Source organism: Leptinotarsa decemlineata, unplaced genomic scaffold, assembly GCF_025532065.1.
Source record: "Leptinotarsa decemlineata unplaced genomic scaffold, Ldec_3_MD MMD2_tig00000010_RagTag_RagTag, whole genome shotgun sequence".
Lineage (NCBI taxonomy): Eukaryota > Metazoa > Arthropoda > Insecta > Coleoptera > Chrysomelidae > Leptinotarsa > Leptinotarsa decemlineata.
In genome coordinates, this window is record NW_027412538.1 from 840,817 (window position 1) to 855,382 (window position 14,566).

The 14,566-nt window shown below is 32.2% G+C and overlaps 1 protein-coding gene across 1 annotated transcript in view; it reads right to left on the bottom strand.

Moving 5' to 3' along the window:
• The window catches only part of Pkc98E (Protein kinase C), a 46,202-nt gene that overhangs the window by 17,519 nt on the left and 14,117 nt on the right, over nucleotides 1-14,566 (bottom strand). The window contains exons 2-5 of the mRNA XM_074171198.1: nucleotides 13,397-13,457; nucleotides 10,360-10,516; nucleotides 5,197-5,231; nucleotides 2,779-2,849 (exon numbers count right to left, since the gene is read on the bottom strand). Coding sequence (XP_074027299.1) covers nucleotides 2,779-2,849; nucleotides 5,197-5,231; nucleotides 10,360-10,516; nucleotides 13,397-13,457 — 324 coding nt within the window. The remainder of the gene's footprint in view (nucleotides 1-2,778; nucleotides 2,850-5,196; nucleotides 5,232-10,359; nucleotides 10,517-13,396; nucleotides 13,458-14,566) is intronic.

The window sequence follows — 14,566 nt, forward strand, 5'->3', positions numbered from 1 at the left end:
CAGAGTTTTTATCAATTGAAAAAGACTAATCCGTCCAATCTTTAGCTTAGATTACCGAATGATGTGTAGGAATCATTTTAAAAAGTTTAAATTACAGACGGTACCATCGATTTACATTTATAAAACTGTAACATATCTAAAACTCAACATCAAGAGCTTCTCAAAAAATTCTGATTCTCATGACTATGCTACAAGGCATGGTGGCTTATTTAGAAGTACGAAGCACCATACTTCACTTTACAAAAGCAGTCCTAAGTATAATGGAATACGATTTTTCAATCATCTCCCCAGTGATATCAAAAACGAAAAATATATTAATAAATTCAAAACAAGATTGAAAAAAATATTTAGTGGGATCCTGCTTTTATGACATAAGTGAATATTTTGCTAATTCATAATCTTTTAATTTGTTGACTGCTTCTTTGTATGGACGATATGTTTGAAATAATATTAGTTATTTGTTTATCTTATCTATATATATATATATATATATATATATATATATATATATATATATATATATATACACGTGTACCTATATATTTCTGTGTATATACATTTTATGACTTGTCCTATATTATGTTTATGATTTTAAAGGATGAATAAAGTTTATTATTATTATGTATGGGGTAAGACAAATCTACTGTATGTATGGGATATACAAGAGCCGGTTCTTCAGGAAACAAATGTCTTTTCTTAAAGAAAAACAAGAGAAAACAAGATGGTTGAAATCCTATTCAGTTTAAATACTCCTCTACATGATTCAATAAATTTCATATCCACTACTATCCTAATTAGTTTTTTTTGCATAAAAAAAATGTTTGTTTTATTGAATAGCAAATTTTTTATAATTATGGGCTTAAACGGTTTAGTTAAAATCTCACAATAAAGTTTTATTTGAATACATTATAGATTTTCATCAAATATCGGCCAATCCAATCACTAGTGTTTCATTAACTATTAAAATTATTGTGCTGTAATTTCTATTTTCTTTTTTTTTCTGATTGATTCGGCTGTTACTTGATGAAGATCCATAGTAATTTCTTAAACTATATATGATATGATATGATCTCCACAAACTTAATTTTAGAAATATATCAGGACATGTTTTGCTAACACATTGATCAGCTCACAGTGATTTGAATCACTGTTAAATCACAGTGATGTGAATCACTGTTGAAGAAGCAGTGATTTGAATAACTGTTGAAGATGCTACAGTGTTAGCGAAACATGTCGTGTTATATTTCTCAAATAAAGTTTGTGGAGATCAAATCATAAGGTGTAGTATATGAAATTTCTATTTTCTATTGTTTTTACTCATTGTTTATTTATTTATTTCATACACTATTCTAGAGGAAGAACCCAATTACAGAATAAAGAGAAACAGTGGCATTTACAAATATGTACTTACATAATTTGTGAATCTATATAAAAAATAAAATAAAAACAGAACTGTCAGTTAGCTAAGAAATGTCTTCTGCTTTGTATAATCTGGCAGTTGAATATATATAGGACATGACTAACAGAATTAGAGGTATCGCACATTGTATAAAATGGAGATTTTTTCAGTATATTTGTACAGGGAGTGTTGAGATAAAATGTGACACTATTCCTAGATGACCGTCTAGGAACCCAAAAATTCAACATATGTAACAATTGAGAGCAGGTGATGATATTGTTTATGACCTTGAATAAAAAAAGAAATGAATAATATTTACGCCTTACTTCGAGACTAGAAAAATTGCGTCTTTTAAACTTGAAGGCACGTATTCTACTACAGTAGAATACGTGCCTTCAAGTTTAAAAGACATATATTTTAGGAAGGGCCTCTGTAGGGCTTCTAGTTGATTTATATGAATCTGATAGTAGGGACTCCACACGACAGATGCACATTCCAGCCTAGATCGAACAAAAGTGAAATAAAGTAATTTCAATGTTGAAACTTTTTCGAAGTCTTTTGTATTTCTAACTAAGAATCCATACATGCGAATAACTGCTGTTAGAGTAGTGTCAATATGTTTATTGAAAGAGAGCTTGGTGAGCAGGATACTATGATCAAGTCTGTCGAACGCTTTAGAAAAATCAGTGTAGATGACATCAGTCTCAGACTGACAATCAATACCCTCTGCAATACATTGAGTGATTGTTACAAGATTTGCGGTGGTTGAACGTCCTTTCATGAAACCATGTTGATTGGGGCTAATAATGTTGCTGACTTGACAATAGATTGCCTTCTCAAGAAGCATCTCAAATACTTTACAAAAGTTGCATATGATAGAGATTGGTCTGTAATTTTGTATCTCATTTTTATCTCCTTCATTGAAAATTGGGCAGACTTTCGACATTTTCCATATTGATGGTACAGTTGATGTTTTCAGGGATATATTAATTAGAGTTGTTAGTGGGTCAACCAGAGCTGAGGCACAATCTTTAATGATGAATGCTGGAATATGATCAAGGCTTTCATTTTTTTAGGGTATGATATACATCTTCAATACTAAAGTTTTTGATTGCTAAGCTGGGAATATCACTACTGTTGTTTGCATGGTCACTTAATGTTGACACTATATAACCACTGAAGTGTGATCTGTTAATCACCTTATACATCATATGTTCAATTTTTTATGAAATAGTATTGTGCTAATAAATAATTGTTAAACACTGCGACCATTGGTGAATACTTATCAATGATTTTTTTGGTATATAATTTCAACATGTTCATCATCGAATGACTGAAATTGAGTTACCTCAAATTAAACTTGTATTCTATATTCTCACCTCATCTTGCATTCCTGGACATTTTGTAACAACTGTATGGTGGCACTTCTTGTGAACAACACAGGTGCAAACTGAAAATAAAAATCATTTATACACTCATATTGGACGAAAAAGAAAACTATCACCAATAGAAATATTTAAGATGTAAATTATGTACAGTATTTACAAAGCAAATGTTTTCTATGTTGTATATGAATGTTGAGAGTTTTTGGTGAAAACTGAATACCTAGTTATATTGAAAAAAAGAATGACGGATCAGATAGTTTCATTTTTTTTGTGATATTGATGACTTATTTATTTTGTGGAAATTCATCTTCAATTAGATATAGGAATAAAATACTTTGTTTTATTTCCACTTACTCAATGTATTGATTTTAATACGACCAAGGTTTCGGTTTTTACACCATTCTCAAGTAGTGAGTGAGTAGTGCTAAAACAATTGAGAATGGTGTAAAAACCAAAACCTTGGTCGTATTAATATCAATACATTAAGTAAGTGGAAATTAGACAAAGTATTTTATTCCTATATCTAATTGAAGATAGTTTCATATCGATTTATATTGAGAAATCAAAATTAGTACTATATATATAATCGATTGGAGCTTATAAAATAAGACTATAAGCAATATTTTATGAGCAATTCACATGCCTAGCTCAAAAAAATTATAGTGAAAAAAGAGGACGGAATCGAAATATAGAAACGGATTGACCTCACAAAAAAGTAAATGAAAGGAATAATAAACTCCGAACACCAAAAACAACACAACAGAATTTTCAAATCATTTTGAATAAAAGTATATAACTTACAAAAAAATTAAAAAGCTATAAGAACAGCCATGCCAGTGGTGCTGCAAATTAAAAAAATGAAATCAATTAGGTAAATAAATAGAACCGCATGCAAATGTAGTGAGAGAACCTTCACCGTAGGTAACTGCGTCAAACCTGAAAATACATCAAAATAAATTTTACAAATAGCTATCGATTGATAGCTTAACATCATTAAAAAGCTATCCTGAAATCAAAATACGAAGACTTAATATTAACCAATGGAGGTGATCTGCTGAATCATAAATCATATTTCAGTAGTTTCAGAATCTTCTGCTTAATTTTTCAAAAATCTATAACTACGTTGAAGTTTATAGGCTTCCTTTTTTATATTTGAATCCAACATTTCGATTTCTGGTTCATCTTCTTACTACTTCAAAATAAAGAGCTTGCCAATTTTTTTTCAAATTCAAATCTCAGGGTGGATTAAAACTTTATACAACTAACAGTAATCCAAAGTTCACTATGTATAAAAATACAACAAAGTCTGTGTCACAGCTATTTTTCAGGTTTGTAGGCTGTGGGCTGAAGTTTTTTGTGTCTGAAGTTTTATCTGCTACTGCAGGTCTGTCGGTAGCCAGGCGGTTCGACATGGGTGCTTTGTTCACTCAGTCAATCGACCGATGTGTGAGTCGATGGTTCAAGCCGCAGGTTGAACGCTCAATTTTCACTTGCTATCGTCCAACCCGTGTTAGGAATCACACGTTAAAAGATAAGACCTCGTTAGTCCTTAGCTCGCACAAGTTTCGACTTTTGAGGGTCGTAATTGGTAGGGGTGCAATAGCTGGTTAATGGAAAAAACATATTTTTTTTTCAACATCAATGGAGATGAGGCAACCGAAGAAGTGCTCAGGTTATTCTCAGAGCAGATACTATATTACTGGAATTCGTCTCCAGTTTTATTCCATTGGTGGTAGGTGTGGCTTCGTTTCTATTTGTTGGATTAAATGCCCTTATTCGTGTAAAAACAAAGACAGGTTAGTCAGATTTCATTTATGTTAATTCCCTCTTCCTTACAGTTGAAATGTTTATGAATTTCTATTGCCTCCATATATACTTTTGGATAGTAATTCTGTGTTTTGTCCAGTGTTTGTGTTTCTTCAAATTGATAACGAGTGCCTACTAAGAATGTATGTTCAGCTATAGCTAATTTGTCGGTTTGCCTGAGACAAAAAATTTTTTGTGTTCAGAGAGCCAGATACTTATACTTCTTTTCGTGCTTCCAATGCTGATTGACCAGCAGTTACAAGGGATCCAGTATGCCCACGATGTTGCTGAAGGCTACCTAGGGTCCTTAGTTGACCTCAGACTCCCTCTGATATTCTATCAGACTAGCTTTGACACAATTATCTCCAGTCGTGAAAGTTTACACTCTTTGAACAACAAAGCCTGTTACTTGTACTTACTATTGAAAATAATTGAATAAACTATTTGTTCCCTATCGGTGGGTGACATTCCAAAACAACTGGGTCACCAGTTTTACAACTGAAGGTGAGAAAATTTGTTTTGATGTATACAATGAGTCACAGGTAAGCAAAGCATCAGATTAAAAATTCCACCGACACAACAATCATGCTTGAGAATAAATCATACCTTGACATTGATAGCCCTGCTTGCCCAATACACCCCTGAAAATAAAACCACCATTATCTAAGTTAGTGCCACCCTTAAACCCAAAAACACACAAACGCCCGGTGTTTTTCAACGAACTTTTTTTAGTTTTGAGAAGTAGTACAAATTTACGTTTACAAGTCATTAAATTAAATCTGTATTTCATTTTCATTTTTGCCCAGTCTTTTATTATTTTGAAATTGGTCAACACTCTTGCAGGAAACTTATTACATGAGTAGTCCTTTCTCAAACAGGGAAAGTGTATTTTCATCTATTTTTTTAATGAATTGATAAGGGTTTCATAAATTTCAACTAGTGAAAGAACTTTCTCTAGTAGACTAGCACTACTAGTCTTACGGGACATTCAGTTAAATCCAAGTTGAGCATATGAATTATCAAAAATAATACAAAAATTTCGTCAGCTGACTGATCGAGACTGGAGATGTTTCGATATACTAGTGTAAAAAAGTTGAACTGAGAGAAGGAAAACCCATTTAGCCAGGAGTACGTTTTCTGGTGAGTCCCAAAATTCGACATTTTCAATGTTGTATTATGATGATATTGTTTGATTTGCAATGATTTGCAGTAACATACAAACAATGCAGTAAATATACCCAATAGAATAGCTGGTAGGTTGTCGTTGGATGGGACTAAATGTTTCTTTTACTACAGCAACAGTTTTTTCTAATAGTGACCCTGGTCATAAAAGCCTATGTTCTCATATTACCTATTAGTTTCAGAACAAAATTCTCTAAATAAGATTATAATCAATGAAGTGATGAGAGAAATAAATAAATTCGGGGAACGTAATACTTGCTGAAGAAAAATTGGTTGGGTAACAGGATCAATTAAAAAAAAACAATTGTTTTCTTGCCAATGTTTCGAATTGAATTAAATTATTCTTCAGGGCTCCATAACAATGAAGCTGAAGAAGATTTTAACTAAATTCGAAACGTTGGCAAGAAAACAATCGTTTTTAAAAGAAAAAATTGATCCTGCTAACCAACCAATTTTTCTTCAGAAAAATTATTGGATCACTGAACTAGTTAACTGTAATACTTGCTATTCCTTGAAGCGGTTTACAAGAATAAAAATAATGAGTTCCCTCATGCTTCTTATAATACGTTTCTGTCTCAGAAAAACCCTCTCAGAAAGGTTCAAACCTTTCTGAGAGGGTACAGAAGGCACAGGTAGGCAAGGTCCAAGAGGAGGTACATATAACCTCAGGAAGAAGACAAAGCTCTCCAGTGACAATAGCAAGAAATATACATAATGTGATCAGCGATGTTGAAAGTGGACCCAGACAGCAATAGAAATAGTGTAGATGCTGTAATAGTCATTGGAAAAGTAGACTGATCTGAAAAGCCAAAAGTTCCAAGGAGTCGCTGTTGTATGGCTGTATAAATCCAAGAGGAACAAGGAGATGAAATGCTCAACAGAGAAAGAAAACTTGGTCTACCGCAATAAAAATTCTTACAGATGGATATATAAGCAGACTAGTTACTCAAAAATAAGTAACTTGAAGAGGGTGTTATGTCACATTGTTGCCACTGCACAGCCACTTACGAAGAAATGACAAAGTATGTTGACATGAACTGAAATAGTTCATGTCAACCTAACCATAGAAAAAAACATGTTGTTGAATCAGGTTATGTCATAATTTTAGGCTCCTATTGCCCCCTATCGTTGATTTTCTACGCGTTGTTTTCTTCAAGTCCGTGGGTTCTGCTAGTTTTACCGTTAAGTTGGCAGAACCAAATCGAAATCCTTAATTTTTTGTAAAATTGAATAATTTTAGACTTCTTTCGTTATGACGTTGATTTTTGTTTGCTTCTTGTTTGAATTGAATATTTGGGTGATTACCTCAGACACACACGGTGAAAGCAGGAATAATTTTTCAAAAACATTCTTCAACTATGGATGAATATTACTGGGGTTTTCAATCACGTGAAATCTTATTCTTGAATATGATCACTTGGTGATTGGAACCGTTGTTGAGGTGTTAAAAATAACGGTTTGGTGTTCGGATGAAACTCCAGTAGGTAATATTCATTACTTCACCAAAGGTTCCAAACAGTGTAACACAACTATGGATAAGATGAGAATTATAGACTCATTTCAGGCTTCTATGACCCCTATCACCGACTTTCTAAGTATTTGTTTTTAATAGTAGGTTCTGCTAGCTTTACCGTTAGCTGGTAGAAACAAATCAAAAACTTTCACTTTTGGGAAAATTTGATTTTGCAATAACTTTAAGTTCATTTTAGGCTTATTCATTGTGATACGAATCACACGTTAAAAGGTAAGACCTCGTTAGTCCTTACCTCGCACAAGTTTCTCAACTTCTGAGAGTTGTCGTTCGTATGGGGGCGAGCTGATTAACGGAAAAGCATTTTTTTAAACAGATATTAACCTTTTTTATTCCTCGTTTTAGTTGAATATTATGGAGATTACCTCAGACATACGTGATAGAAACGGAAATAATTATCTAGAAGGTGAAATCTGAAATAATTTCTCCTGGATATTTTTGTGCATGTGACACATCTGTGAAATCTGTACTCTTGTTTGATGGAACATTTTCGATTTTCGTTTCTATCTTGTATAGCCGTGATATGACTGATACAACAAAATATTTTTCTCTGCTCTTCTTGTTCTTTTTTCAATTCAATTCAATTTATCAACTTATTTGATAACAATACATATATTTTGGTTACTGCTATATAGAGGCATCTGGTTTAGGAGCAGAAATTGTCTAGGCAAAGATGTCTGTATTCCATTTCGGCACCCTTCCCTTTGCTTTTAAATTTCTTTTATATGTTAATTAGTTGAGAGAAAGTATATTGTTGTAAATCATGCTCTAAAGAAAATAACGCCAGCCGCCACTAGTAGCCATTAACCAATCGTGACGTAGCTAAGAGCGCGCGAATATACGATGTTCCGTGCCACTCTAGAAGCAGCGAGAATAATGCTACCGATTTCGATGGAACTTCGGCGAAATTTATACTGCATTCGATTACGATATATAAACGCTAGCCTCGAGCATATGGGGACAGTCAAGTGGACGTTACAGTGCGGTACGCAAAGTGATCTAGTAAGGCGATTGACATTCCAATAATAGTTGAAGTTTAGTTGAAGTGTTTGTTGTATTTAAAGTGAAATAAAGTTAAGTTTGATTATTCAGTGTAGTCAATTATTGGTCAACCCACGGGGAAACGCAACAATGTAATCAATCAAAAAGAAGTTTGTTGTAATAATGAGAAGGAACCAACGGAGACAACAGGGATAGGTTTTCCTTTTATGCCTTTTAGGTGCATCACGAAATCAATAGAATAAATATATTTATCGGAATTTATCGAGGTTTAGTAATATAATTTTTTTTTACTTGTATTCTATAAGTTTTGGAATTTTTTTATTTCTCTAAGGTCGACTGGGATTGGGTTGAAGATTTGTTGAAAGAGTGAACTTGAAGGTTATTGTTGAGAGTCGATCTGGTCATCCTTGTTTTTTTTACCGTGAATTTTTTAAGCGTTATACTTATGGTTATCGTTAAACCAGTAGAACCACGATATCTCTGTTAAATGAAGAGTTCAAAATTCTGGAATTGAGTACAAAATTAGCCTAAAATTATGGCCTAAAAATAAATATAAAACTTCATGTATAGGATCAGTAATTTTCTGATTTTTCATATATACTAGAAAATATGTAACAATAACAGATTGAATCAAAGATCTAAGGGTTATGTACTTAAAGGACAAATTTATAATGGAAACTTCATCTCGAGCCTGTTCCGGAAATAGTCGAGCTTTGTATTCTCTGAAAATCTAAAAAGATACAGAAATGATATTTTCAAAAATCTTTTTTGCAGAACTAATTATAGTGAAAATTGTTTGATGTTTATTATCTTTCAATCAGTTGAAAATACTATTATTTTTTGATTCTGTGAGCATATGTATATAATCTGTGAAATAATAAAGAAGAAAGTAATACAAATCATGAAATTATGAAACAACAACAAAAATCAATTGATGCTCCGGGGCGACTTCATTGATTCCAGTGGCGCATTTGATTTTTCAGCTGCAGGAAAACCCGGAAAAACCTGCAGCACCACATCATCTGAAGATCTTGATCTTCCTGCAGTTGAAAAAGCAAATGCGCCACTGGAATCAATGAAGTTGCCCCAAAGCGCCAATTAATTTTTGTTTTCGTTTCATAATTTCACGATTAACATTACTTTCTTCTTTAATATATAAAATTTACTGACATCTGTGCAATTGGTTTTTGCATTGAAATAAATAAATACAATCTTATTTATTGAAGCTGAAATTCGTAATAATTTTTACTAGTTAAAAGATCTCTATGATAACACAAGTGATGATAGTGCACATATTAATAATGTTGATAGTAATGGTTAATTTTGTGTATGTGCTCAGTTGAAGGAGTTACAATAATTGGATTTCAACTTCAGCAAAGCATCTTGATGTAAATTTAGTAAAGATGAATGTGAGTACACAAGTCTGACATGACCAAATCAAGGTATTTTGACTAATCTAAAGTATTTTGTTCTAGTAAAACAATAATCCCTTGAAACTCAAATGAGTTGGTAGAAACCCCACACTACTGAGTCAAAAGTGAATAAATCATTGCATAACACAAGCTCCCACATATCTTTCAGTTTAAAGGGCCCTTAAAGCTTAGTGCAAACAGAGACAGAAACTAATATCATAACTGATCACAGCACTTATATAAAGACCAAGTTTTTCTAGTCCAAATTGAATAACAGTAATATTTCTGAAGGATTTGAATCCATAAAAGAGATAATTATCAAAGGTATTCATTCAGGTTGTGACAATGAGCTCTGGAATTAATTAATAATGAAAAAAAAATATTGTCAATCAATTTCAAAACTCATTGGTATAGATGGAAAAAGAACAAACATACACAAACATTTTTTTTTAATCACTGGCGATCATTTATTCTGCTTCCAAAAAGCAGTCATGGGTATAAAATGTCAAAGCTGTTCAGTAAAAACTAGAATAGTGAGTGTACTGGTCTTTAGGTACGTACTGCAATTGTGAATTTAAAGAACAAGTTAGTCACTGGAAATGTTCGGCATTTAAGCTGAAACATATTATATATCTTGCTTACCAAATAAAAAGTTTACAGTGGGAACAAAAGGTAGGTTGACGCAAAAAAGTTGCCATGAATTTGTGACCATTAACCTGATGAACCCTTCTTCGCATAGCACCTCGTCTCCTATTGAAGCCTTGGCGTTCTTTGAATTCCCTCGGCTTGGCCCCATATTCTGAAAATAAATACACTCAGTATATAGTTTATATAAAAAAAAAAAATATAAAACAGTATCTATAATGATAAAAGCTATGAAAAATTTTGTTTTGAAAAGAAAATTAAATCAAGTTAATGACCTTATATTTAACTTCATGAATACATGATATGTGTGAATATTTATTTGAATAATATGTTAAAAAAATTAGTTTTTTCTCCTAGGACTTGTTTGGAACAAGTCATCAGTACCCTTTATACAGGGATTTTCGAATTTGGGTGGCTCATAAATGACAAAAAATATAGAATAGGTTGTAGCAGAGTTGCCTACTTTTGTCAACTACTGAACAATAATATGTTCCGAAGATATACGAGAAAAATTGAAAAAGTTTTGGCTGTAAGTCCTTCGTTCACAGTTATCCAGTAATAAGTGTTTGACTTTAACTTTGAATGAGCCAATACCCCCCAAATGGACCTAAGATGACCTGGTAAAGCATTACATACTTTGATTTCTTCATATTCAGTAACCCTTTCAAATAAACTAGATCCATGTGGAGATATTCTCAGATTGTTTGAAGAGGGCATTGTTCTATCACTGTCAGACAGTTTAGGATTGAAGCTTCAATAACTTCTAACATATATATATATATATATATATATATATATATATATATATATATATATATATATATATACAATAGAATAGAATAGAAATTTATTCATCATTAAAAGATTTTATACATGTGGTACATACAGTATAAAACTTTATCAGACTAGGCAGAACCGAACATAAAGCAATTGTGCTTATCTATAGTTAGTGTATATATACATGTTATTAGAAGTTAAGTAGACATAATAAAAAGATGCAAGAACAGTGACAGATAATATATGCAAGTAGCTTAAATTAGTTAAAATTGTGAAATCAAGTTTTTTTTTTTTATTATTATTTGTACAAGTAAAATAAAGTAACTATACAATAATAGCTAGAGTTGAAGAAATTCTTCAGTACTATAAAATGCATTTTTGGTAAGGTAATCAAGTAAAGCACTTTGGAATTCAGTGAAATTACATGTGTTTCAAATAGCTGAAGTGCTTTATTATAGCAGATGATACCTTGATAACTTGAGGATCCCTGACCAAGAGCCAGTCGAGAGTAGGGTAGTCGCAGTTCATTACCATTCCGAGTGTGATGTTTATGTATCATGTTATTTTTAATGTAGCTTGATTCATTTTTCTTGATATTCATTGTTATGATTAATATATACAGTGAAGGCAATGTTAAGAGTGCCAGTTCAGTGAAGGTATTTCTACAGGATTCTCTGTGACGTAGACCTGCCATACATCTTATTATCCTTTTTTGCATAGTGAATACTTTTGTCATATGGGCGGAATTTCCCCAAAAGGCCAGCCCATAAGACATTGCAGACTGTATGAGTGCAAAATATGTCAGTTTGAGTACCTGCAATGAAACAGTTCCCCGTAACTGTCTCATTACAAAACACAAGCTACTCATTTTTGAGGTAAGATTTTCTGCATGTAGTTCCCAAGTCAGTTTTTGGTCAATTGTAAGTCCTAAGTATTTAATATGACTGACCTGCTCTATAGATTTATGATCGATTCTTATGAGGGGACTGTAATCATATGTAGTATTTTTTTGTTGGAAGAGCATGAAGACTGTTTTGTTTATATTAACTTGTAAACCATTATTTTTACACCAGTGTGAGAATTCTTCTGCAGTTTTATTTGCAACTTCTATCAAGAGTGGAAGGTTGTTTTTACTTTACTTTACTTTATATACATAAATTCAATATTTGAAATGAATTGACATGGTAACCTTAAATTATTTGCAGACGACACTACATTGGTTCATTTCTCTAGAAACACAAAATAATTAAATAATAAAATGAAGCAAGACCTTACTATCATGATGTCATGGTTGAATATTCATAAATTAACACTGGATCCTCAAGAATCTGGTTATATGTATATATCCAAAAGGATCTCACCTAATAATATGAGTCTTCTTATTTCAAATAATTGTAGAATCCAGAGTACAAAAAAATTGAAATTTGGAGGATTATACATTGATTGAACCTTAACAAGGACAGCATTTTATCAAGAATAAAGTCTCTTTTGCCCTAAAATATCTAAATATTATTTATTTCAGTGTGATTAATTCAAAATTGCAATTAAATATTTAATATCTATTTGAGGTACTCCAACAAAATCTGGGTTGAAGCCCTCAAAATCATTACAATATAAAACCTTGAAATGAATTAATCAGTTACCCTTTCAAGAGCCAACAAATAAATTATATAAACCTAGAAACCTGATCTTTGAATTGAAGATCAGTAATTTTATCCATATTTCACATATCGTTAATTCTGATAGCCATGATCATCTCATCAGACAATTGAATCATTTAAAAACTGTACAAACAAAAAGAAATTTTGGAAGAAAATCATTGTATTCCATTGGAATTGAAATTTTATATTAGACTGCCGAATTACATAAAAAAATATCAATGTTATCACTAAATGAAATGAAAAAATATTGCACATCTATTGATGATGAATAATAAATAATTAAATTATTATGAAATATCATTAGAAATACCAGATTGAACTGATTCATTTCTTTCATTTTCCATTTGACTGATTTCACTGATTAGTATTCACTATTTTATTTCATATATTCTATTCTTTTTATTACTTGGTAGGGGCTCATTAGTTATTTTTTTTAATTTCCTTGTATAAAACATGTAAGTTTCTTGGGATTATTGAAGTTATTATTATTGTATAAAGTAAATGTTCAATGAACTTCAAACTTCACTTCATAAATATGAAATCAATGGAAAGAGAATGAACCAGTCAGTTCTGTTTACTGAAAATATTGTACATACCATTCGATGTTATCTTCAGATCTATCCTGATGTGTAATCGTCCTTTGGGTTCCAAGTTCACCTGCAAATAAAATCATAAATATTTCAATATAATGATTGATAATCCATCAATATAAAGTTTATGCACAGTTGGAGAGTAAAAATTTCATGCTTTACTTTAAATTAATAATTTTTTCTACTATGTCATTAGCCTCGTATTCTAGAATACAAACTAAATAGGAAAAAGTGATTTTCGTATAATTAAATGTTCATATGGAAGTAGTTGTTCCAAGAGGGTGTTTTATTCCAGTTTGTATCCGAAATTAACTTCTATGCATGACCTAAGCATCTTTGTAAAAAGTTTATTTTGAATTTGATTGCTTTCTTTCTTTTTTAGAAGTTCTTCACAATTTTTTGTGCAAAAATGAAGAAGTGAAAGCCAAAACCTTTCTTTCCCAAAAATTAATATCTCCTAAAAATATACCCGTTTCAATTCATCTGTCCGTTTAAAATCTGTTTTTCCATTAACCAGATGTCGCCCCCATACAATCGACAACTCTCAAAAGTCAAAACTTGTGCGAGCTAAGGACTAACGAGGTCTTACCTATTAAACGTGTGATTCCTAACACGGGTTGGACGATAGCAAGTGAAAATCGATAGTTTAGCCTGCGGCTTGAACCACCGACTAACACGGCGGTCGATTTGAGTGAGTGAACAAAGCATCCACGTCGAACCGACCGGCTGTGCCTGTTGGAAATTCGATTCACATTGGATTTGAATCTCTGTAGATTAAACCCATTTGAAAAAACTTTCTCAGGAAGTTTAGACCACATAAACGCAGTTCCCCAGATGAAAGAGTTCTTAAACAGTGAAGTTCGAGGTGTACTGAGTTGAACCTCAAAACGATGAGCAGCCACAGTACGTCGCGTATTTCTGATATTTACCGCTCTTGATGGAATTAAATGTACCAAGTCACTTGAACACCTCCCGTGAGAGTATCTATAGAAAAGAGACAAATCTCCAACCTTTCTTCGATGTTCCAGGATATCAAGGTTGCACGTGATGTTCGCGTCTCCAATCAGGCGGATGGCTCTTTTCTGGATGGAATCCAGCAACTTCAGGGTAAGTTTGGAGGCAGAGCTCCACACATGAGAAAAAAATATTCCGAAGGAGATCTGAAGCAGCCTTTGC